The sequence below is a fragment of the Monodon monoceros genome, unplaced genomic scaffold (assembly GCF_005190385.1).
Source record: "Monodon monoceros isolate NGI ecotype Baffin Bay Population unplaced genomic scaffold, NGI_Narwhal_1 Super_Scaffold_22, whole genome shotgun sequence".
NCBI lineage: Eukaryota > Metazoa > Chordata > Mammalia > Artiodactyla > Monodontidae > Monodon > Monodon monoceros.
This window is the reverse complement of record NW_021703779.1, coordinates 11234221-11260318: the sequence shown is the minus strand read 5'-3', so window position 1 is coordinate 11260318 and position 26098 is coordinate 11234221. Positions and strand designations below refer to the sequence as shown.

The following is a 26098-nucleotide window of genomic DNA, read 5'->3' as shown; positions in this document are numbered from 1 at the left end:
CTGGAGGGTAACTTGGGGGAAGGTTAAAGGAAGCAGGGTTTTGCTCTGGATTGGATGCTGTCAGGAAGCAGGGTGATTCTATGACTGAGCAATGTAATAAACCTTACCTAGAAGGAGGGAAGACAGGACCAAGACTAAAGCTGTAATTAGTAAAGCAGCAGCAGCGACTCCATTTTAAAAACTGTTGAAACATTGCAAGTTTATCCTGGATGTAACGTCAGAGACTAGTTTCAAAAGGCTATTGCTACAAAATTGCTTCTATCACAAGACCAAAGTGAGACACCTATTAATCTACTTTATTGAACAGGCCGGGCTCTGTAGGAGGTAAGAAAGAAGAAACTTTTAATTTTTTCTCACCATTGCCTTGAAACAAGCTCTGTCGGCTCTCTCCTGCCCCTCGGCTGCTCTAGGGCTGGAGCTTGAGGCTTGAGCAAATCCCACAGCTTTTCTTTTCTTTTTCCTTCCAGTTTTGCTGAGATATAATTGACATACAGCACTGGATAAGTTTAAGATGCAAAGCATAATGATTTGACTTACATCATGAAATGATTACCACAATAAGTTTAGTGAACATCATCTCATATAAATACAAAATAAAAGAATAAAAATGTTTTCCTTGCGATGAGAACTCTCAGGATTTACTCTTAACAACTTTCATATTTAACATACAGCGGTTGTTAATTATCTTTATAATATTGTACATTACATCCCTATTACTTGTTTATAACTGGAAGTTTGTATCTTTTGACTACCTTCATCCAGTTCCCCTTCCCCTGCCTCTGCACAGCTTTCCCAGTCACTTTCAGGTATAAAGAAACAATCTTATATTTAGGTTGTTAAATCCATTCTAATCTAATATCAGAACTTCTATTACGCAACCAGTTCAAAGTGCTGACCCTCGCTCAGCTCAGGTGTGATCTGTAACTCTGTGGCCCAGCAAAGGGAAAGACACGTGGATTAATTTCTTCACTTTCCTTACTGTACCCTGTCTCTGCTTCCTGCACTATTTTCTGGTCTCCCCAGGGTGAGGGCAGGAGGAGGAAGGAGTGGTAAAAAGGTCTTATTTGATTAGTATTGTGAATTGAATGGTCCCCCCACCCCCCAAGATAGATACATCCGCTTCCTAACCCTGGAAACTGTGAATGTGACCTTATTCGAAAAAAGGGTCTTTGTAGGTATAATTAAGTTAAAGATCTTGAGTAAGATCATCCCGGATTACCTGGGTGGGCCCTAAACCCAATGACAAGTGTCCTTAGAAGAGACAGAAGAGGAGAAGACACAGAGACAGAGGAGAAGCCACGTAAAGATTAAGGTGGACATCGGGGTGATGCAGCCACAAGCCAAGGGACTCCTAGAGCCACCAGAAGCTGGAAGAAGTAAGGACGCATTCTCCCCAGAGCTTTTGGGAGGAGCATGGTCCTGCCAACACTTTGAGGTTGAACTTGTGGCTCCAGAACTGTGAGAGAATACATTTCTGTTGTTTTAAGCCACCCAGTTTTTTATGGCAGCCACAGGAAACGAATTCAGTTAATGATGTTGCTACCTAGTATTGGAGCTCTCTGTGTGCTGATATCCAAAGGCTGCCTCTTTTGTTCCTTTTGTGTGCTCACTTTGGGGATATTTTGGAGACCCCCCCTTGCTGGGGGGCCCCTTCTTACCCATTCCCTGGTTCAGATGATACAGTGGTTGACCACCAGCTCCTGCATTTGGTGGCATGTCTCCCCCAGCCTTTTTCTGTTGGGTCAGCTCACCTGCAGACAGGCCTCTTGGGCGAGGTCCTTCCAGAACAACCCAGCTACTTGCTTCATGTGCACTTAGCCCTTGGCAAAGCCCCAGCAGCTCTGCCCCGACCAAGCCCTGGAGGCAGAGGCCGCGCCCTCTGCAGTCATACTAGACTTCAGCAGTCCCCAGCTGGCTCAACTGTTGAGTTTTTTTGGCGAGTCATGCACCACTTCTTGTCCCTTTCAATTCAATTCGGGAGCACCTGTCAATTTCTCTGACCGGTTCTCTCAAGTTCCCCTCCACTTGCTGGGAAGGTGGGAGGAAGCTTCTAGAATTCTAAAGGCCATCTTCCAATTTTGCCTTCTCCTGTACATCAGCTGAAAAGGGGTGACAGGCCATGGGTGCCTGACATAGTGTTGGGCTCCCCACTTAGCAGTGTGAAGATGGTCTAGCATGTCTCTCTATAAAAGTGCCCAGCGGGCACTTAACACTGGGCTCAGATTTGGGTGAAACTCCAAGTCAGGAAAAGTCCCATTTAACATCCTCTTGTACCCAGAGTAATCTTTTTTGTTGTTTTATAAATTTATTTATTTTTGGCTGCATTGGGTCTTCATTGCTGCGTGCAGGCTTCCTCTAGTTGCCGCGAGCGGGGGCTACTCTTCGTTGCGGTGCGCAGGCTTCTCATTGTGGTGGCTTCGCTTGTTGCGGACCACGGGCTCTAGGCACGCAGGCTTCAGTAGTTGTGGCACACGGGCTTCAGTAGTTGTGGCTCGCGGGCTCTAGAGCGCAGGCTCAGTAGTTGTGGTGCTCGGGCTTAGTTGCTCCGCAGCACGTGGGATCTTCCCGGACTGGGGCTCGAACCCGTGTCCCCTGCATTGGCAGGCGGATTCTCAACCACTGCACCCTCAGGGAAGCCCCTCAGAGTAATCTTTAGCTCGTTTCCATACCTCTTGTTCTCCTTTCCCACACCATTTGCCCATTTTGCCATTTCTGTAGAATGTAAGTTATTGTACCCTAGATTTATGGCAACAGGTTGGTAGAGAATGAAGGAAGCCTGGCTTCCATCAGTTGGTGGTACATATCATACGATGGAAATTCAGAGGCTGTAAAACAATATTTATACTAGTTTGTTACTGGGGATGCTTCAAAATTCCATGTAATCAGAAAAATGGAGAAAAGGTACAAAAAGAGATGGGATAAAAGGATGCCAACTCAAACACCTCGGCCTGTCTACTCAGTTGCCTCCCGCATTGTGGTTAACAAATCTGAACCGAAGCCCAGCCGCTGGGATTTCACTCTGTCCAAGTGGCTTGGTACCAGGAGGAATGCGCCTGCCAGGGATGTGGACTGCTCCATGAAATGCCTCACCGCATTTTGGTTCTCAGGTTTTTCTTTTAAAAGGAGGTCGTTTTGTAAGAGCAGTTCATCCGAGGAACAAGAAGTGAGCACTGAACTAAAAACCATTGGTCTGTGCTGCTTCTTTTGTCTTTCGTGCTCGCACCCTGTAGCCTCAAGGCTTATTCTCATGGACTCACCACTGTACACACCATCCACAGCCCCCCTTTCCCAACATGACCTGGGCGTGCGCCAGAAGGGACCATTCATCAGAAACGACAATATAAAGGGGAACCATGCTCATCCCAGGTCTTCTAAGTCTTCAGTGGGAGACACATTTGGCCAGAAGTGTACCATTCTGATTTATGGTGCCCAAGAGAAGCATTTTTTCCATTTCAGCCTCATTTTCCCCCATAACAACCTAATGCATTGTAGTTGCCACATGATTTGGCGCACACAATACTATTTTTGCTAGTTATTATTCATTTCAAACCTGACCCAAACACCACCTAGTTTTCTACCTGCTGAAGAGAATGAAGGCGTCAACTCCTTAGTTATGACAAGAATAAATCACATAGTTTGGTATGTTGGCTGGGACAATTACATGTACTCAATACCAGCTTTTATGTAATGGGGTCTACGTGGTGGACTTTGGTGGGTTTTGGCCACCTGGCTTTCAGCCCACCTTCAGAACAGCCCATCAGGTGCCCCGCTCTGCCCTAGCCAGGGGGCAGCTACATGACCCAAGGGGGGCTGATTGCACACTCCTCCCTGGAATGTGAATTTCAAGCACAGTAATGTGGAGACTAACATAGTAAGAGATTATTCCTGCAATGGTGGCTTCCTGATCAGCAATGGCTTTTTCCCATTATTCTGCTTCTAACCCTGTAGTTCATTTCCAAGGCTGGATTTCTGGTCTTTCCATCCACCTGCACACTCCTGTTTCCTTACTGTAATTTCCCTTTGCTGTAGGTTAGTGGAGGTCTGTTTCTGTTGCTTGCTACAAGCAAACATTGACTCAGCCCGTCTTGATGAAGCTGTGTGATTTGAGTCATCGGAAGAGAATTCCTGATCCTACACCGTGCTGAAATCGCCTTCTTACTCGTTCCTTTGTATGAAGGCATTGGAAGCTGCTATTACAAAAGAGCAAATATTACTTAGGGAAGGTTACACTGCCCCCTCTTTACTCCTTACACCTGAGTTTTCTTATAAGGGTCGTTTCTCTTTACTTGTCAGAGATCAGCAGAATGGGACTTGAACAAGTAAATGTTGATAGGGGTGAACTGGGAGAGAATGAGAGGTCTGCAAGATTAGATTCTTCAAGATCCCACGGGTGACTGATTGGAAGGTTCTCGGTACCCAGAAGCATGAGTTCACAAGACACTGGGGAGAAGAGAAACGGAGCCAAGACGAAGCAGGAGATGCTGAAGACAGCCCTCTTTGCTGCTTGCCTGCTGGCAGCCACACACATGCACATAAATTGCCAGGAGGGGGCACTGCTGGAACTCTGAGAGAGGGTCTGGAAACCGAATGAGGCAAGGAGAAAGTGTCTCCCTCTCAGCGGGGAAGCTGTGTGAGTGCAGCTCAAACTCAGGAGGAAAAATATTTTTAAAAGGACAGTAACAGGGATAGGAAAGGGGAGGCAGAAACTTTTATCACTGTGCAGAAAGAGCAACAGATGTGGGGAAGGTGAGCCTGTGTTCCAGGCTCCTGGGCAGCAGGAAAGGAAACTCTCAGGCCTTAGCTCCTGCTGAATGACTCCTCAAGACTCCAGTGCCATTTGCTTTCAGTCACAACCCGCCTGGTATTAAGAGACGAATTCACTCCAAGTGTCCCAAGTCAACTGGCACCAAGTCACATAGATGAGGTTCATCTTAAAGGGGGGGGTAATACTTTTACTTTTTAAAGTAAATTTTTTATTGAAGTCTAACACATACATAGAAAAGTCAGGGCAGAAATCATAAGTGTGCTGCTCAAAGATTTTCACAGAGTGAACATGTCCCTTTAAAAAGCATCAAGAAACAATGACCACTCCCCCCAAAAGTCCCCCCCCTTGCGTTCCCTGGCAGCATCCTCTCCAAGGGTAAACACAGTCCAAACTTCTCCATCATAGAGTTATTGCCCCTGATCTCAAAACTTTTGTAAGTGAAGAGGGGAAAAAACTTATATAAGTGGAACCATACAATATGTACTTTCTGGCTTTTTTTTTTTTTTTTTAAATTTTTTGGCCACACTGCAAGGCTTGTGGGATCTTAGTTCCCCAACCAGGGATTGAACCCAGGCCCTCAGCAGTGAGAGTGTGGAGTCCTAACCCCTGGACCGCCAGCGAATTCCCTGACTTCTTTTCATCAATGCCACATTTAAAAAATTCATCTGTGATGCTGTGAGTAGCATGAGTTTGTTCATGCTCATTTCTTGGTAATATTTCATTGAATAAATATACCAGTTGATTTATCCATTCTGCTCGCAAGGGACAGTATGGATATTTGAGTTGTTCCACTGTGATTATTACAGAAAGTGCCATGATGCATTTCTATTGAGTATATACCTAGGACTGGAATTCTGGGCGGTAATATGTACTGTTTTCGGTCATAAATGACACATGATCATAAATCGACATACCAAATCTTCTGTATGATTTTTGTACCTGAAAAAGGCACTTCCAAATGTGTTTTAAGCAACACTGTCAGTGAAATACATATATAGGCTCTCAAAGGAATTACTGAGAAGGAAAGAATAATTAGTTCTTACCTAATTTCATTGAATCCAGCACTCATCATGCTCTAGAAAGTGGCCACAGGGTGGGAGAAACCATAACAAACAAAACCACAACCTAGAAATGGAAAACAATTTCTATAGCATTCCCAAACTGGTTAGACATATACATAGGACAAGTTTTTGTCAAAAATATGCATATGGGGCTTCCCCGGTGGCGCAGTGGTTAAGAGTACGCCTGCCGATGCGGGGGACACGGGTTTGTGCCCAGGTCCGGGAAGATCCCACATGCCGCGGAGCGGCTAGGCGCGTGAGCCATGGCCGCTGAGCCTGCGCGTCCGGAGCCTGTGCTCCGCAACGGGAGAGGCCACAACAGTGAGAGGCCCGCGTACCGCAAAAAAAAAAAAAAAAAAAAAAAAAAAAATGCATACGTGTGCCCAGTAGTGGGATAGCTGGGTCGTATGGCAGTTCTATTTTCAGTTTCTTAAGGAACCTCCATATTGTTCTCTATAGCGGCTGTATCAATTTACATTCCCACCAACAGTGCAAGAGGGTTCCCTTTTCTCCACACCCTCTCCAGCATTTATTGTTTGTAGATTTTTTGATGATGGCCATTCTGACCGGTGTGAGGTGATACCTCATTTGCCACCACCTAGAGGGGTGGGATAGGGAGGGGGGGAGGGAGACACAGAGGGAGGGGATATGAGGATATATGTATACATATAGCTGATTCACTTCGTTATACAGCAGAAACTAACACAACACTGTAAAGCAATTATACTCCAATACAGCTGTTAAAAAAATATATGCATATGTAAACTTTTAATCCTAAACCCACTTTGGGGCAGCCCTTCTCAGCTCCAGGCCAGACTCTCACCACCCCTTACTACTGCCTCTAAGTCTATTTATAAACTGTTGTACAGAATCTTTTCACATGTATGCTAAGGATAGAATTTTTATGAAGCAGGACAGGACGTTTAAAGATGTAAGAGTTCCCCAGAGGTCATAAGTAACTACTCCAATCTACAACTCCATTCTCCACAGAAAAAAAAGGACCCTTATTTGTACACATTTACAGGAATCCCAAATCGTTTGTTGCCTTGCCATTCCCTGGCCAAACAGAATGAAGCTGCATCCACACAGCGCCAGGACGACGCTTTGAATGGAGACAGAATGCAGCTATTTGGCATTTGCAGTCACCGTTTGGAGGAGAAAAAAAAAAGGTTGAATTCATTTACAATGGCCTTTTAAATGTTGATCTGGTCTAAGCCTTCTTGAAGGGCCTCAGGCCTGTTAAAGGAATTTGAAAAAAATCTACTTGCAAATATGGTTAGGGCCACTTCTCTATAAAAGCCAGTTTTTGAAAAGGAAACATATGTTTCCCTTTTAAACTAGCCACTACCCCTGCCCCTCATTCTTGCTTGGGGAGAAACTATACGTGACTTGGATTGTCAGTCTGATAGCACTCCACCTACCAAAAGAACTGCATTTACTTGAAATGATGCTAAATGGTCACTATCCAACTGGCTACTGTCAGATTTCTTAAATGTTCTAAAAGGCAAGAATACTTGATTCAAAAACAAATATCCACTATTGGAGGAAAGTATCAAATTATAACATATTCTAAAATTTTTGGATGCCATTTGCAGCAACATGGATGGACCTAGAGATTATCACACTAAGTGAAGTCAGTCAGACAAAGATAAATATCATATGATGTCACTTACATGTGGAATCTAAAAAGATGATATAAACGAACTTATTCACAAAACAGAAACAAACTGACAGACTTTGAAGAAAATCAAAGGAGAAAGGCAGGGGGAGGGGGAGGGATAAATTAGGAGTTTGGGAATAACATATGCACACTACTATACATAAAACAGATAATCAACAAGGACCTACCGTATAGCATAGGGAACTCTACTCAATATTCTGTCATAACCTATATAGGAAAAGAATCTGAAAAAGAATGGATATACGTGTATGTATAACCAAACCACTTTTCTGTACACCTGAAACTAACACAACATTGTAAATCAATTATACACCAATGTAAAATAAAAATTAAATTAAAAAAATAAAATTTTGATAGTTCTCTCTCACAATGTAGAATGATTTTACTCTATGTTTATTTTGAAGAAACTAATTTACCTGATATCTTATGGTCTGATTGGAACAAGATTTAAATAGCGGTACTGGAAAAGTAAGTTTCAGAAAGCAGTAGTACCAAAAGTGAGAATGTTATCTGCAAGCTATAAATTTATAAGAAGCCAAACTTGCTACAGTCTTTCTCACTGGCATCACCTCATCTCACTGATCCCTGAAAGGTAATAAGAGTCTGATGTTCGGAGGCCATTCTCCATGGACCTCTTGTGTTTCCACCTATTGTCTGCACAAAGGCATTGGCAGGTTTTGTTCTGTACTATCTTATCAAGGATGTTGGTAGAGCCTGGGAGAATAGAGACAGTATCTTATTTCTCAAGAGCAGATTTGTTTCCTGACAAAGATAAAAATATCTCCTTCTGGGGCAAATTTTGGGCAGGTTGGTTATTAGTCCCCTTATAAGATTGGGGCTTTCCTCAACTCAGAGTTCCTCACTGTGGCACAAGCTCACTGTGTACACAGCATCCACCTGGACCCGCCTCTGCATTGCTCCACCCCCTCTGAGACTCGGGGTGGGGGACGAGGGGCAGTGGTGTGACCCTGAGGCCCATGCTACCTGTTGTCCCGTGGGTAATATAGTCCACCTCTGACCCAGGAGTCTCATGTTTTCTACTGATATCTATGAAACTGTGACAGGCCAACTTGTTAGCTTGCAAGTAGGGGAACAGTTCTTGACATCTGTAAACATCTTCAGGTAAAAGTACTCCAGAGTCATCCCACAAATATTGTGTGCCTAAGAAAAAAAGAAAAATACCAAAAATATAGGCTACATCAGGCCACACTAGAGATCAGTGCAATTTTAGGGAGGCATCAAGTGCCCGAGAAGAAGGGGTCATCCAGTACCCTTCCATGCTTAGGACAGAGGCCCAGATGTGGTCTCAAAATCTTTTAACTCAGTGCTTTGGGCAGCCGCTGACATTCAGCCTCCTGAGGAGGCAAAAACGGGGCTCAAGCCATTGTTGTTTCAATGTTTATATACACTCATGAGGCTGGAGGTTGTGGTAGATCCTGGTGAAGGTAATCTAGTCTATACCAGCAGACAGGCAGCACCATTCAGTGGTAAGAAATTTGTGCAGCACTCAGGGCCTGTGGCGGGTTGAAGATCTTGGTTTTGTTGCAGACCCAGTCTGCACAGTCTGTCATTTTCTCTCACAGTGCTTCACAGCCTGGAGACAAGATGGAGAAAAGAAAGCAGTTGGCTTGATCCAGATTGGGGCTCTGCCTGGCGGCTGTGGCAGAAAGACACCAGAGCACAGGCCTTGGGGAGGCAGTGGCAAGGGTGTCTTTGAAGGTATGGTGGGCGTTGGGGTCTAGGTTGTGTTTTATTAGAGAGGAGAGGCAAACAAGGAAGAAACCAAGAGATGGGGAGAAAATGGAAATGTCAAGGGAATAGGGGTTTCATTTTAAAAAGGTCAAAGGGTAAGCATGGGGAGATTAAGAAGAGAAAGCCAGATCAATCAGGAGAGTTTGATGTTGGAGTTCAAGAGTTCAGAGATGATGATCAAGTTCAAGGGGGGCCACAGGGCAGAGACTGAGGAGGAGAGGATTGTTACTGGAATAGAGGAGGTCAAAGAACCGTGAGGGCAGGTTCTGAATGGGTCATTTGGCTAGATGTCACCACAATGGTTGATGGCTATGGCTAGAAGGACGGAGGGCCAAAGAGTTATTTAACTGCTCCTTCAAGGAACAGTGGCCTTTACGTGCAAGTAGAGAAAGAAGCGACTGTGGACAAGAGTTGGAGCAATGAGGATGCTGCCCTCAACTCCAGCCCCTGAAAAGTGTGCAGTGGGGGAGGATGAGCAGCTTCATGTGATCTGGATGCAGGGGGAGCGGTAGCCCTGGGAGAGCTCAGTTCAGATAAGGTTGAGAGATGGAGTCTGTTTACCAGACATTGGAGTATGTGTGATGGGGAGGGGGCAGAAATGGTGGGAGTTAGTGTCCACAAGAGGGAGCCCATAACAGTGAGGGGATGAGAGAGTGGGAGAGGATGGATGACAAGGGGCAGCTGCATGCTGGGTGATGGCCAGGGTCAACATTTATGGGAGTCATGGCTGAATCATCTGACCTTAGTTTCCCCAAAGGAACCCAAGTATGATTCCATGCTACTTCAGGCTGGAGGTCCATGATGCCATTGGCCATTGACTGGAATTCAAAATAATATGTTGGTATTTAAGGTCCAAGAAGTTAATCCCAAACACTGTGGTCTTGTGGTAGAAATGGCAGGGGAGCCCACCAGTGGTCAGGGAAGAGTGGTCAACTGACTTTGGATTGTGTTTTGTTTGAAATCCTAGATAGGCCAAGAGAGGTTTATTTTTGTCTTACTTAATGTCAAGCACTGACCACTATGGGATGGGGTAGATATGCCACCATGTCATCAGGGACCCAGGCTTCCTCCAGCTATACACTCCTCCATAGGCTGTGGCCCTTGCCCTCATGGTCACAAGGCAGCTCTCAGAGCTCCTGCCCTCACAACCACATTGCAAGCAGGATGGAGGAGGAAGGGAAATGGCAAAAGGGGCTGCCAACCGAGAGCCTTAATAATCATTCCTGGAAGCCCCACCAATGACTTCAGTGGGCTCCCCCATCTTAAAGAGAGGTTGGGAAATACAGTCTTTTAGCTAAGCACATTGCATTCCCCCCATATATATGGTTATACTAGTAAGGAAGAAGGTGAGAATGGATATTGGGTAGACAACTAGAAGTCTCTGCTACAGATATTACAGAAACATGAAATATTATTATTCAATTTAATTCATCTTTGGGTATTGATTTTCTCCCTCATAGTAACATAATTGCAGGCCTCCCTATTTCATTTCTGGTTCAATATCTCTTCCTGTAACCTGGATTACTGGGGCACTGTCCTTCACTGCAAGTTCTCCCCTCTATTTTCCTTTAATCTAAGCCAAACTATGCTCTCAAATCTCCTTGGTCACTGAAGAGATGAGGGCTGGGGCTGGGGTGTCCTTCTTCAAGTTCTAGCATAGTGTTAGAAACCACCGGTGTCAGTTAGCTTTTGCTGTATAATGAAGCACCTCAAATTTTCACATCTTAACACAACTATTTTATTATCTCTGGCAACTCTGTGGGTTGATTTGACTGAGCCAGGCAGTTCTTCATCTGGTCTCACTAGAAACACTGTTTTGGGGGTTTCTATAACTAGCAGTTATACTAACACATACAGCTATAGTCCTGTATAGACTCTATGGCCAAAGAACTTCACACTAAAGGAAAACAGTGTATTTTTTCCCACCATCTTAAAAGGTTGTATGTGTTCTCTGCATTAAAGAGAACACTGTTGAAGAAAGATCACTTAAAAAAAAAAAAAAAGAAGAAGGACTACTAAGAGTTTCAGCATAAAAAAACTCTAAGAGTAAGGCTACAAATTTTAAAGATTAGTAAGTGGACACCTTCTTGCTTTCCTTCCTTTTACAGCTCAATACCTTCATTGCTTTCAGGCTAACCGGGAAATATCTGGGGAATCTTCTGTTTGTGAGCTCTCTTGAACGTCTTTCTGACCTAGAATTTTAAAACAGAATATACTTTCATCCTCAGGGAATACACTCAGGATTCATTACCACACAAAGCAGTTCTTGAATTCAGAAGAAAAGAGAAACAGAAAAGGAGGCATTAGTCTTTTTTGGAACCTGGCTACTAGCATAATTTGGTTTTAGGTATTTCTCTGAGGCCTTGAATTCAACAACTTAAGCTAATTGGCACTGCAGTTATGAGGCCTAATAAAGCAGTCATGTGTCCCCATAATGGCAAGTAATTTTAAGAATTGTTAAGAATGTAAGTAAAATATATATATATATAAGTATTTCCATAGAGAAAAGAATGAAAAACACATTTTCTAGCAAAGCAAATAACGATACACATAATTAAACACAGAATCAACAACACATTTTCTTATTTAGAAAAACTTAAACTATGACTTAAGGTGATTATTTAGATATTATTATTACAAAGAATTCAAATATACAAATTTGGTAGTAAAAGATCAGGCTAAGCCACTTAGGTAAAAGTCTATCTGTGATGTTATAGTTTCCAAGAAGTGCCATAAAAGTCAAACAGTTAAACATTTCTCTGTGCTTTTTTTTTTTTGTAATTCTCAAAATGTTATATAAATGTTATATAAAGTGGTTCATCAAATCATGTAGACACATCAAACGTACTGGGGTTGGAGGGGAGGGCTGAACTGACACATCCACATTTTATAGACTCAGAAATGAATGAGAAGACACAGTGGTACTATATTTAAAGCAAATATTGGCATATCTTGTACAAGAAAGGCATCTTACAATAATGATTCTGTTGATACATCACAATTTTTCAGTTTGTATTTCTAAAATGGGGGAGGATGTATGATATAATGTCAAAAAACAGAGAACTGACTTAAAAAGCCAAATATAAAGATACAAAAGACAGGGCTTCCCTGTTGGCACAGTGGTTGAGAGTCCGCCTGCCGATGCAGGGGACACAGGTTCGTGCCCCGGTCTGGGAAGATCCCACATGCTGCGGAGCAGCTGGGCCCGTGAGCCATGGCCGCTGAGCCTGCGCGTCCAGAGCCTGTGCTCCGCAACGGGAGAGGCCCCAACAGTGAGAGGCCCGCGTAACGCAAAAAAAAAAAAAAAAAAAAAAAAAAAAGATATAAAAGACAACAGTAACACTCAACTATCCACAGATAAAAGGCCATCTGGACATAAGTCTGAAACCAGCAAGACGCCATCCACCACATTTTCTCGTTTTGCCCTTACCACGTTCTGCTTCAGAAATGATCTAATAATGCAGAGGGAATAAAAAATTACTTCAAAATATTTAAAGCAATGATAAAGTCCCACTATTTAATAGCTATTAAACTTGACTAAATTCATATGTCACTATTGCATAGAAACAGGTTTTGACATTGAATATATAATAATATATCTTCCAGATGCCAGGTATCTACACTGAGTGAATTACATTCAGAGAAAACAGGGTCACTGCAACACCTAAAAGAGCCTGGAAAGCCCTGGAAAGCTGAGAAGAGTAAGGTTTAAGAGGAAATTCTGGAATTCCCATTTAAAGAAAAAAAAAAAAGCAAAACTAAAAGAATAATACGATTTTCTGTTCGAAAACCAGACTAGAAGGAATTTAATACTCCCTGTGAACATAAAATAATCACAGAGCAGTGTTCAGGGCAGCAGAGATGAAGCAATTTTAGGCTTTCATGGTGACCAGTGTGTCCAGCTTTCCCTGGCTCTCCAAAGAGAAAAGTGGAAGTCTCAGAAGGACAAATGGGGGCAAAGACAGACTGAATGCCCACTGCCCAGGCTACTCTCTGTTGTTCTTATGCTACCTGGATTCATTTTCTTGAGAATGGCTGGAGACAAGCTATCACTGAGCAGCAAGTGACAGTACAACTGGGTATAGAAATCTCTTCCTCCCCTAGTCTCTTCTCAGGAAGTAACTGCTTTCAGAAATATGTCCTTTGGGATAATTTTTAAAAGTCATGAGCCGAAAAGCAGACCCCTCACAGCAGCTGCAGTGGGTGGGATAATGAGGGAGGCATGTCTAGATCTTGGGATATGGTGGCTTTCCAATCACTAAAATCCCTGACTGATACTCCCAGATAATTAAAAATAAATATCAGGATAATGAATTGACATCCTAATTTGTGTTTGTTTTTCCACTACAATTTTGCTAAGTCTGGAACAACAAAAAAAATTCAGGCAGGCTTCTCATGTTCTCTTTCATCAAGGAGATTTGGGATATAAAAATCAAAAGCAGACTTTTCTACAAGACATCCCCTTCCTGATATTTGCCCCCCACCCCCACCCCAGGCTTAACCTCCTTGAGGAGACTAAGCTAGTAGAAGGTGGAGTGAGGTGCCTGTGAGGAGTAGAAGCAGAAGGAATGAGGGGAAAAGTGAGTTTCTCCAGGACTAGGAACCACACCACTGTGTCTTTGTGGCAGAGCCTTGGGTGGGAAACTGTTGCCTGAAACCTTCAGTAAAGTTTTCTGGATCCAATCTGGCATGGAAATTGAAGAGATGAGTGACTTGAAGAACCACATGGATGCAGAAAATGTGGGTCTCCAGGGCCCTCATGATGAAGTGAAGATGTGCTGCCGCTCTCTTAATGTCTGTGTAACTTTTAGCCTTTCAGATGCTCAGGCCACCCTGGGGAGGGCGGCCCTCACTCAACCCTGTGTAAGCAAATAACGAAGACTGAATACCAAGCAGCCGCACCCCCCTGCCACCCAGCCTAGTGGGATGGGGCTTTGGGTTCAGATATAATTTGATTTAGAGAAAGCAACGTTACTTACCTTGTATGTCTGAATTTATGGAGTAAGGGTCACATCTGCTAAAAATACCCACAGCCAATATGACACTGATAAACTGAAATGCATGCTTTAGTCTGGACTGCTTGGCTTCCCCACCCTCCAATGCACCCCATCAAGGTTTGCCCTAGTACTGAAAAAGTTCAGGGCACAGGTTCCTGCCTCAGGCCCGTGCTGGGCCTGCGTACCCTTCTAACAGGCCAGGCTCTTTGGGGGCATGTTTTCAAAAATGTGCATTTAAATAAAATCACTGTTTTGATAGTATACACCCCCAGAAAGCCATTGAGTTATGTAAAATATTTCTCAGTATATAAATTCTGTAAACATTGAGGTAATTACAAATGCTGTGCAGAGCATACTTCAATTCTCCAACAGGGATCTCAGCCCTCTACAGCACGACTCACTGTTACAATCCCCAAACTATGCTACAAACACAACAATGTAAATATGTGGACTGGATGTGTACTGACTCAAATTTTTTGCAGTGAGAATAAACTAGAATTAAGGTGTTCGTTGGTGCTAAACCAGCCCTGGAATTGGGAAAGAACGGTTAGAAAGTTCATTAACTTGGCCCAACATATACTTTTAACTAAAGTCATGTCTCAGGATTATTTAATTAAATTAATTTATTTATTTTCATTATAAATTTATTTATTTATTTATTTACGGCTGCATTAGGTCTTCGTTGCTGCACACGGGCTTTCTCTAGTTGCGGCAAGCAGGGGCTACTCTTCGTTGTGGTGTGTAGCTTCTCACGGCAGTGGCTTCTTGCTGCAGAGCACAGGCTTTAGGCACGCAGGCTTCAGTAGTTGTGGCGCACGGGCTTAGCTGCTCCGCATCATGTGGGATCTTCCAGGACCAGGACTTGAATCCACGTCCCCTGCATTGGCAGGCAGACTCCCAACCACTGCGTCATCAGGGAAGCCCAGGATGTATTTTATTTATTTAATTAATTTATTGGTTTAAAAAATATATTTTTAGGTATCTATTCTTTTTAAAATTTTATTTAATTAATTAATTTATTATTTTTGGCTGCATTGGGTCTTAATTCCTGCACACAGGCTTTCTCTAGTTGTGGTGAGCGGGCGCTACTCTTTGTTGCAGTGCGCGGGCTTCTCATTGCAGTGGCTCCTCTTGTTGCAGAGCACGGGCTCTAGGCATGCGGGCTTCAGTAGTTGTGGCTGGTGGGCTCTAGAGCGCAGGCTCAGTAGTTGTGGTGCATGGGCTTAGCTGTTCCGCGGCATGTGGGATCTTCCCGGACCAGGGCTTTAACCCGTATCCCCTGCATTGGCAGGCGGATTCTTAACCACTGCGCCAACAGGGAAGACCACAGGATGTATTTTATATAAGATGTTCTGCTTTGATTCAAGTGTGGTGAGTGAATGAAGAGATGTTGAATCTAACATCTGACACTAAGGACCTGGCTTTTTAGTTTGACACCTATTACAGGATTTTACTTACACTAACTAACATATTCTCTTTCACAAGCAAAGTAGAAATGGAATCCTGATCATTCTTCTTGTCAACACTGGTTGGTACTCTGCTCTTCATATATCTCCTTCCAGATTTCACCTTATCTTTTCCCTTCCCACCTCAAACAAACTTTTCATAATGGCCTATAGGGGCTGTCCGCAGGGCTCTGCTCCCTTCCCTCCTGGTGGCTCTACAGTGTGGCTTTCCCTCTTCCCCTCCAAAGACACAACTCGTGCAAAGGTTGGTAGCCACCTCCTGATGGTCAAGCTTGATAGACTATCATTTTTATCCTATTTATTCTTTCTGAGCAGTACATCCCATTGGTCAACTTCCTCTTAAAACTCTGCTCCCTTTTCCTTTATTAAATCCACTGGGCAATAAAGGCTGAACTCAGCAGGTCTGGGTTGTCCAAACCCTGCACATTCCAAAGACAGGTTTGGCCCTTGACTGGTTCCTGGAAAATAACCTCTAAGTCCCTGGAATATCTTACCTCTTAAGAGTGTCTGTGGCCATGACAGATAATTTATGTTAACAATGTGATTTATGGTGGGGACCTTGGGCCACACAGTATCAGCCTGTCCTCTGGAGAAGCTAAAGACTTAGAAACCAGGGTCAGCCATGTGGGCAGTCATGTGGGAAGACTGACCCAGAACAAAACCCCTGAACACCAAGGCTTGTGTGAGCTTCCCTCGTGGGCAGTACTTTGTGAATATTGTCACGCATCGTTACTAAGAGAATTAAGAGCTGTCCCTATGACTCAGCAGGAGAAGAAAATTACACACTGTGCCCGATCTCTCCTCTGCCCTACATGCCTTTTCCCTCTGCTGATTTTAATCTATCTCCTTTCACTGTAACAAACCATAATCGTGAATATAACAGGTTTTCTGAGTACTGAGTCCTTCTAGGGAATCATGGAACCTGAGGTGGTCTTTGGTAACCCAGACAATGGCCACTCTCTCAGTGCAGTCCAAAAAACATTAAAGAATGACCTTCTAGATGTGGTAGATATATACAAAGGAATACTACTCAGCCATAAAAAATGAAATAATGCCATCTGCAGCAACTTGGATGGACCTACAGATGACCACACTAAGTAAAGTAAGTCAGACAGAGAAAGACAAATACCATATGATATCACTTATATGTGGAATCTAAAATATGATACAAATGAACTTATCTATGAAAGAGACTCACAGACATATAGAACAGACTTGTGGTTGCCAAAGGGGAGGGTGGTGGGGAAGGAAGAAATGGGAGTTTGGGATTAGCAGATGCAAACTATTATAGAGAGGATGGATAAATAACAAGGTCCTACTGTATAGCACAGGGAACTATATTCAATATCCTGTGATTTACCATAATGGAAAAGAATATAAAAAATATATATATATGTATAACTGAATCAATTTTCTGTACAGAAGAAATTAACACAATATTGTAAATCAACGATACTTGAACAAAATAAATTTTTAAAAAAGTGACCTTCTAGTCTCCATTCATTGTGATAAATGCTGGGCATAAAATGGATGAGCTTTCACATATTAAGGAGTTTAGAGCCTGGTTCAGAAGGAAGTTGGTGAGAGGAGCCTGACACACAAACCGCTCATTCCCATAAAATGTTGATACGCATGCACTTGACAAGTATTATCGTTAGTTGTGCTATTAACTACTTCGTTTATTTCGCTCCAGAATATAAGCTCTTTAAGTGGAGGAAAGAGTCTAACTCATCTTTGTAGCCCCAGTGCATATGTACTTCAATGTTTCGTTTTGTTTGTAAAATCACTGAAGAAGAATGTAAATATCTCGTTTAATATGTTTTCCACTCATGCTTTTGGGAATATCAATCCCTTGATACAGCTGAATTTTCCCCAACTTCCATCATTCATCCGTGCTCCTGGTCTTCTCCCATGCCAGGGCATTATTACTATTTTTCAGAAACACTCGAAGTTTCCCTACTTTGTTTCCAGCCAGCCAGTAATGGAAGAGCAAACAGAAGTTGCTTTGGGGTTGCAGGTCAGGTAGGACAAGTTTCAAATGGCCAATGTCATTCTTCTGACCTGCCAGGACTGGAACTGCCATATAGTAGCCAACAGCTTGAAAGAGAAGAAAAAGCCACAGTCAATGAGGCCAATGTAAAGGGTTTGGCTATAGTATATAAACTAGCTGTAAAAAATGAACACTAGTTTACTATAGGGAATGCTAAAGTTCTTTTCATTTCGAACATTTAAGAACAAAATTTTAATGGTAAAATGGATTTTAGGGATCACAGGGCTGAAGTTCTTTGCTCTCCAGACAAGGTAACCAAGAGTCGGAGAAACTGAAGAATTGTTCACATTCACAAAGCTTGGTAATAGCAGATATGGGGCACAAACCTAATTAACTGGTCTTTTAGCACTGTAGTTGATTTTCTGCTAATGGAGAACTTGTGTTCCAGAACTTTCCACATTGATTGTTTGAACCTTGGAATGCATTTCCCCGAGTTGGTATGTATCATGGCCAGCTCATCAGGTGGGTCCACAGTGTGGTATTTAATCCACACATATATGACTTTGTAACAATGGTATCATGGAGCTCAGCCACCATGTGTAATGTACCACTCCAAGTTCTGATTAAAGATGGCAGGAACACAGGTCACTTCTGTTTCTAAGGTCCTTTTCTCAGGTATTTTTTAACCAGTGTGGTGGATGTTTGCTCATCTCCAGTCTTCTGGTTGTGGCTCTGATGGACTTGGGCAAAAACTCTCACAGAGTGGGGTTTGAAGAAGTTGATAGGAAGAAGGAATTCCTCTAGAAGCCAGGAGAAAGACACGGTGGGTGGGTGGCGTCTTCTGCTAGTCCACAGACACTCCCAGGACCCAGGTTGACAATGCTTTTCACTGCACCCAGAGACTGTCTGGTCTTCTTCCCCAGTTAGTAAGTTTGCCAGATTCAGAAAATAAAAATACAGGCTGCCCAGTGGAGTTTGCATTTCACATAAACAACATGTCTGAGATATACTAAAAAGTATGCGTTGCTTATCTGAAATTTAGGCACCCTATATTTTATCTGGCAGCTCTTCTAGCTATACTCTCTTTTGTGACCCATTGTGGTAGGTTTCCCTTTCACTCCCAGCTCAAGCCCATTTTGATCTGTCCTTGAGATTTTATCCTTCTAAAAATGCTGATTCATCCCATGTTTCTTTTCTATATTTAACTGTAGGGAAGAACCAGCCCACCTAGAGATCTGATGGAGGTTCAGGAAGGGAGGGAGGACAATCTGAGTGATGCAAAAGCTGAGAACCCCAGGGTCATTTGTGAATGAGGTATTTGTAAATAGCGGACTTCTACCCTCTACCTTAATCCCAAGTTCTAAAAGGAATTTTTGTTAGGAGATATCCAGGTTTCCTGATTGCATGTAAGGGCTTGCAAGGAAAGATCTCAGGGAGGAATTAGTCTAGAGGAAGGATCTACAAGAAGGATCTTTTACCTGAGAGCTGAGCCTATACATCCCCAAATAAACAATTTGGTCAGAATCTGGACTTCCTAAAGGTATAACGGTTATCTCTAATTATAGAGTCAGCCTTAAATGACCAAGATTCGATTTATGCTCCAAATGGGATCAGCCAGCCAAACGCTCTACCCAAAAGGAAGTTAGAACTCATCAACAGTGTTTAAGTAGGCAGTGGAAAGCAGGCAGCTCAGAGCTTAGGCAGAGAAAAATCCAAGGTTATGTGGAAAGAAAGAAATCCTCAAGCAATAGAAGGGAAATTCCAGTCCAAAAGTTCAGACTGCTGATGTGATACTCATTATGGTTTCAATGCTCTGAAGCGTAACTCTACTAAAACTCCAGGTCTAGGGAGAGATCATATTTCCTTTCCAGATTTATATTCCCTGCCTTCCAAACCCAAAACAAAACCACAGAGCACCACAGCTGGTAAACTGGGGAAAAGAAACAATTTCCTTCTACCTTTCCCCAAATACTCTTAATGCTTATATGAATTCCCACATCTGTCTCTCAGCAGCAGGAAAATGAATATGGAAGAATTTTGCTGGAGAATCCTTTGCTGGAGTAGGAGGGTGGGAGAGGGATTAAGGAGGAGAATATATGCTGACCCAAGTCAATCATTCATCAGGAGAGACTTGGGAAGGTCTAAAAGTTTCCAAACTTGACAAACAACCCTGACCACACAAGTGATAGGAAAAATGACTCTCCCATCATTGGAGCTCTCTTTCCCTGGGCCATATCACAGAATATGAAATAGTGAAATCTGAATACCATTATCTCGGTCAGCAGGATTCCAGACGAAATCATCTTCTATATCCTGTTTCCAGTCACAGACCCCATAGTCAAAGCTGCAGTCAACTGATATATTTAAATCTGCTGAGAAAAAGGGTGCATTTCATCAACATTAAGAGCATTAGGAAAGGGAAATCCCTGGCGGTCCAGTGGTGAGGACTCCACACTTCCACTGCAGGGGGCCAGGGTTCAGCGTTCGAACCCTTGTCGGAAACTAAGATCCTGCAAGCCACGTGGCGCGGCCAATAAAAAAGAAAAAAAGAGCATTAGGAAGATGTTTAACATTGGGAACTTTGGAAGGCGATGCCGTGTTTTCAGTTGCTGTCAAGTGTTTAGGGAATTTGGGGTACTTCCCTGGTAGCACAGTGGTTAAGAATCTGCCTGCCAATGTGGGGGACACAGGTTCGATCCCTGGTCTGGGAAGATCCCACATGCCACAGGGCAACTAAGCCCGTACGCCACAACTAACTAAGCTTGAGCTCTAGATACTGAGAGCCACAACTAGTGAGCCCATGTGCCACAACTACTGAAGCCCGGGTGCCTAGAGCCCGTGCTCCGCCACAAGAGAAGCCACCGCAATGAGAAGCCCGCACACCACAATGAAGGGTAGCCCCTGCTCGCCGCAACTAGAGGAAGCCCGTGCACAACAACAAAGACCCAACTCAGCCAAAAATTAAATAAATAAATAAGCGTTTAGGGAATCTGGGACTAGCAGATGCAAACTATTATATATAGGATGGATAAACAATAAGGTCCTACTGTATAGTGCAGGGAACTATATTCAATATCTGTAATAAACCATAATGGAAAAGAATATGAAAAAGAATATATATTTTTAAAAAAAGAATATATACATATAAAACAGTCACTTTGGTGTATACCAGAAACTATCACAACATTGTAAATCAACTATACTTCAATTTAAAAAAAAGAGAGAGCTTAGCCAAGCTACTCCACAGTATCGCTGCCCTGGCATCTGTTGTGTTTGGCACCACTGCCTGTGGGGGCCTCTAACTGGCACTAGCCATTGTGCAAGTGCACGCCCTAGATAAGAGCTTGCAGAGTCACGAGTAAAAGCGAGATATGACTTCCCCAACAGCCCCTGTGATTGACAGTCTTCCCTACTTCCCAGGGCCTTGCCCTTGTGCACTCCTTAGATAAGAACCCCTCGTAGCTTACCAAAACTGTATTGTTTTTGTTGGAATGCACCAAGCCAGGCTTTGCCCAGCAACCCCAAAGCACACCACACATGGACCCTAATAGAGGTGTGTGCCCCACCCACGTCCTGCCTCGACTTCCCTCTGTGGCCCCTGGAGGCCTTGCAATGTAGTCCCCCAGGACCCACAGTAATAAGCTTCTCTATCTCAATTTCTTTTGTGGGCTTTTGTTGAACCATGGGGCACCCAGGGGCTCTACTTAACGAATGTTAATTTAACAAATCCTAACAACTGTATGGACTACAGGGCCAGTTAGTACAAGCTTTGAACCAGTGCCTCTGGTTACTTTTATGTAGATTGGGGTCTGCAAACTAACACCCTGGCTCACTGCTTGCTCTTGCAAATAAAATTTTATTGAAACACACCATGCGCATTCATTTATGTACTGTTTATGGCTGCTTTTGAGCTACAATGACAGAGTTGACAGATGCAACAGAGATGGTATGGTTCACAAAGCCTAAAATATTTACCATCTGACCCTTACAAAAAAAGGCTTGACCCCTGATGTCCGTGTCAGAAAACACCACTGGGAAAGAGGGGAAAGACTGAGATGCTTCTGATTCATAAAAAATGCCAGCCTCTGGCTTGGATTTGGGGGTTTTAGCAGTTTATACTGAAGAATAAAGGAATTGCAAGGAAAGGGGAAAAGGAAAAGCTAAAGAGAGAAGTGGCAGCAACTGGTTTTGACTCATTACAAGTTGCAAAACATTTTCATGTACATTACATCATTTGATTTGATTGTCACAAAAATTCTACAATCAGACCCATTTTCAGGTAAGTAAAACTAAGAGTCATAAGTGATTTGTCCAAGTCCCCAAGACACTGAGGGCTGGAACTGGACCTGAATCCTAAATCAGACTGAAATCCAGGCTGTCCGTCTGCACATATCTTAAGCCATTACAAACACATGGCTTCTTCTCTCACTTTCCTTTCTTCCTAACCCCTATTTTCCCCTATTCCAGCAAAGATATTTTATTTCTGGTCCCAGTTTTAAAATTAAAAGATGGCAGGGGGATGGGATGAATTGGGAGATTGGGATTGAAGTATATACACTATTGATACTATGTATAAAATAGATAACTAATGAGAACCTACTGTAGAGCACAGGGAACTCTACTCAATGCTCTGTGGTGACCTAAATGGGAAGGAAATTCAAATAAGAGGGTATATATGTATATGTATAGCTGATTCACCTTGCTGTACAACAGAAAGTAACACAACATTGTAAAGCAACTATACTCCAATAAAAATTAATTTAAAAAAAGGAAAAATAAATAAAAAGATGTCAGGTAACACTTGCTTCCAGTCTTCAATATTTTTTTGTTTTGTTTTTGTTTTATTTTTGGTACACGGGCCTCTCACTGTTGTGGCCTCTCCCGTTGCGGAGTACAGGCTCCGGATGCGCAGGCTCAGCGGCCATGGCTCACGGGCCCAGCCACTCCACGGCATGTGGGATCTTCCCGGACCAGGGCACAAACCCATGTCCCCTGCATCGGCAAGTGGACTCTCAACCACTGCACCACCAGGGAAGCCCCAGTCTTCAATATTCTTTAGTAAGTGCTATTACTCGTTTGACAAGTTGATGTTAGCAGCCCACAAATAATGCAGCATAAATTTTTCAGTTGATTTATAACTGTAGTGGCACATTTGTACCAAACTCCCCCTTCTTTTGCATCATGTGAGAGATGGGGAGTGTAAACTGGGGCAGTGGAATGGTATGTAGCCAACCATTCCGCCAAGAGATAAAACTCAAGGCTTTGGTCTCACCAGCACCAATTTCATTTGTATAGCACTTTATGGTTTACAAAGTACTTTCAAACACATTCTCTGATTTAATCCATATCACCCTCCAAAACAGATGCTGTTGGTGCTGCACCAGTACCTGTTGGCACGTTATGTTCCCTTGCAGGCACAGGGCTTTCTACTGCAAACACCACGATTCTCTGAGTGAGGGTATTCTCTGTCTGGAGCATGATTGGCCAAAGCCAGGCAGACCAGAATAACAGGGAGCTCTTTCCCTGGGAGAGTCCTCAACCAGTGATGGACAGGACTTGGTGGTTAGCTACCTCTGCTTCCCTGCCTTTGGGTATGACCACTAAGTCCTGGAATTGGACCTGGACCTGAAGTCAGATTGGAATCCAGGTTCTCTCCAGTCTTGTAGAGGGTCCAACTGGGATGAAGATCCAGTTGCCACAGTGGTGTCCTTCCCTGATTTTATGGCAGGCCACAAGCACCAGGGAATTAACACCTTCCTGGGAGTGGCCTTCAATCAATGTCAGATGGGAGTTGGTGTATAAATACCCCAGCTCCCTTGCCCTTCCAGTAGGATAATTCTGAGGCATGTGTTCTATACACTGGCTCCCAGATTCCCCAGTTGGATCCAGCTCCAGACACCTACAGTGGAAACTTGCTCAATGACATGCCCTTTATTACCTCCTTCTCTTCCCTGGTCTCCAACCGCTGTTTCCTGGAATCACTGCACACATAAACCACTTGCACACAAATTCTTGTCTCAAGGTCTGTTTTTGAGGAACTCAGCCTAAGACAGCACCTTAGAGAGGAGTGTTGCTCTTATTCTGACTTTACACATGAAAGCCATGAGATATCACAAGCCTAAGTGACCTGCCCCAGGCAAACAGCAAGTGGAAAGTTGGGGGGCCCACCTGAGTCTACTAATTGAGACTGAGCACTCTGGACACCTTATTCAAAGACCTTTAAAATCAGAGGCATAAGCTAATAAGCAAAATTGTAAGCTTTCTGTGTTTGTTTGAGGATTATGGAAGAAAAAGTAAAGTAAGAAATCTGGTTGATTTGGGGATCCAAAGTGGACTCAAATAATTCAATAAATGTCACTTAGAAGTGCAAAGCAGAGCTGGGGCAGAAGTTCCAAGCACCTAGAGAAGGTAGCTTATCCCCTGAGCTATAAAACATTTTTTTCTTAACCAGGAAAATGGGCAAGATGTTTGATACAGAGAAATTAAGAAAGCATAACACTGGGACATCTCTGGTGGTCCAGTGGTTAAGACTCTGCACTTCCACTTCAGGGGGAGCGGGTTCGATCCCTGGTCAGGGAACTAAGATCCTGCATGCTGCAAAAAGAAAAAAAAAAAAAACCAAAAACGCGGGACACTTAGGAGAAATGTGGAAGAAAACAAGATGCCTACAGGAGCTGGGTCATGGGTCACTACCCTTTGGAAAGTTTTTCGTAGAAGCTTCTCAGATTAAATTTGGAGGAGTGAAGTAGAGAGGTACTTTCTTTACGGTGGAGATTGTCCTGTAAACCAAAAGGGCAGAATTGGGTTAAACACAGAAGGAAATCCAATTAGCAAGCTTAGGGCATGTATAGTGGTAAGTGAAAGTTTGAAAAGGAAAGAGATCAAGACATTAATATTTACACCAAGTAAAAAGGATACATATATAGGTAGTCTTTTCCCTGATGTCTGTGTAGAGATGCGCATGTAATTTGTCGTGGGTAGTGAAAGTGCTAAATAAACTCAGAGGAATTAGGGTTCATGCCTAAGAAATTCCAGATTATGAGGCCTTGCTAGAATGATCACAAAAATGGTCCCAATTTTTACCTCTCCCTGTGTCCACGCTCTCTGCAATACAACTTTGTTGTGACTTCCCCAACTCTTAAGACTGGGCTGGCCTTATGACTTGCCTTGGCCAATAGAATATGACAGAAGCAATGCTGTGCCAGTTCTGACCTAGGCCAGGCCTGTGCGCCTCTGCTCTCTTTCTGGGAACCCTGCCACTGCCTCACAAGAACAAGCTTGGCTAGCCTCCAGGAGGATGAAAGACCCCATGGAGCAGAGCAGAGTCAGCCTAGGTGTCCCACCTGAGGCCCCAGGCCTGTGAGAGAGCACAACTAAGATGAGCAAAGTCACCGAGGGGGCCCACACCTGATGCAGACACATGGGCGAGCCCCACCCAGACCAGCTCAGATCAGCAGAACTGTCCAGCCAATCCACAGACTCACATGCAAAACTAAATATGTATTTATATAGGCACCGAGGGTTTGTGGCTGTCTGTTACAAAGCGCTACTGTGGCCATAGGTAACTGACACAGGCACTTAGGGCCAGATTTTAGTACACGATAATTTTCAGGTTGTGAGCCCCCATGGATTGGAGTTGAAGCAAATGAGTCATTTTCTGCCATCTCCATACATACGATCTGCCTCACTTCTTTACTCCAGGTTTTATGTAGAGAGAAAACATCCTTACAGTACCATAATCATTGGTATTAATCACATAAGGACCTCCTATTTTCACACTGGCACTGGGTATCATGATGTAATGATTTTTCCCTTGGGTATTTAGGAATAAAGCAGTGATCCATACACAACCATCTTATCCTATGAAGAAATGAAAGGACCATGGGACACCGTGAAAGAGTGTATAGTTGGAAGAAGGCATTACTCACTTCTGTGTTCCAGTCGGGATGTTGTAGCTCTTCTTTGGACCAGAACCAGATCAACTTCACCCACTTCGTTCACCTTAGGGACTAACAATGAACACTTGATCAGTTAAAAAAAAAAACAACCCTAAAGCCTCACGTGCTAAGAAGATATGAATGAACAAACAAAGAGGGTTTTATCATATACAGCTGGCCCTCCATATCCATGGGCTCCATGTACACAGGTTCAACCAACCACAGGTTGAAAATAATTTTTTTGAAAATCCAGAAAGTTCCAAAGAGCAAAACTTGAATTTGCCTTGAGCGCCAGGCAACTATTTACACAGCATTTACATTGTATTATGTACTTTAAGTAATCTAGAGATTACTTAAAGTATATGGGAGGATGTGTGTACCTTGTATGTGAATGCTGCACTATTTTATATAAGCAACTTGAGCATCCATGAATTTTGGTATCTGTGAGG

At 43.3% G+C, this 26098-nt stretch overlaps 1 protein-coding gene across 1 annotated transcript in view; it reads right to left on the bottom strand.

Moving 5' to 3' along the window:
- Positions 1-12602: 12602 nt before the first annotated feature.
- Positions 12603-26098, bottom strand: part of EGFL6 (EGF like domain multiple 6) — a 28555-nt gene continuing 15059 nt past the window's right edge. Inside the window, 5 exon segments of the mRNA XM_029241232.1 lie at positions 12603-12675; positions 12677-12711; positions 17554-17819; positions 19980-20081; positions 25641-25721. Coding sequence (XP_029097065.1) covers positions 12603-12675; positions 12677-12711; positions 17554-17819; positions 19980-20081; positions 25641-25721 — 557 coding nt within the window.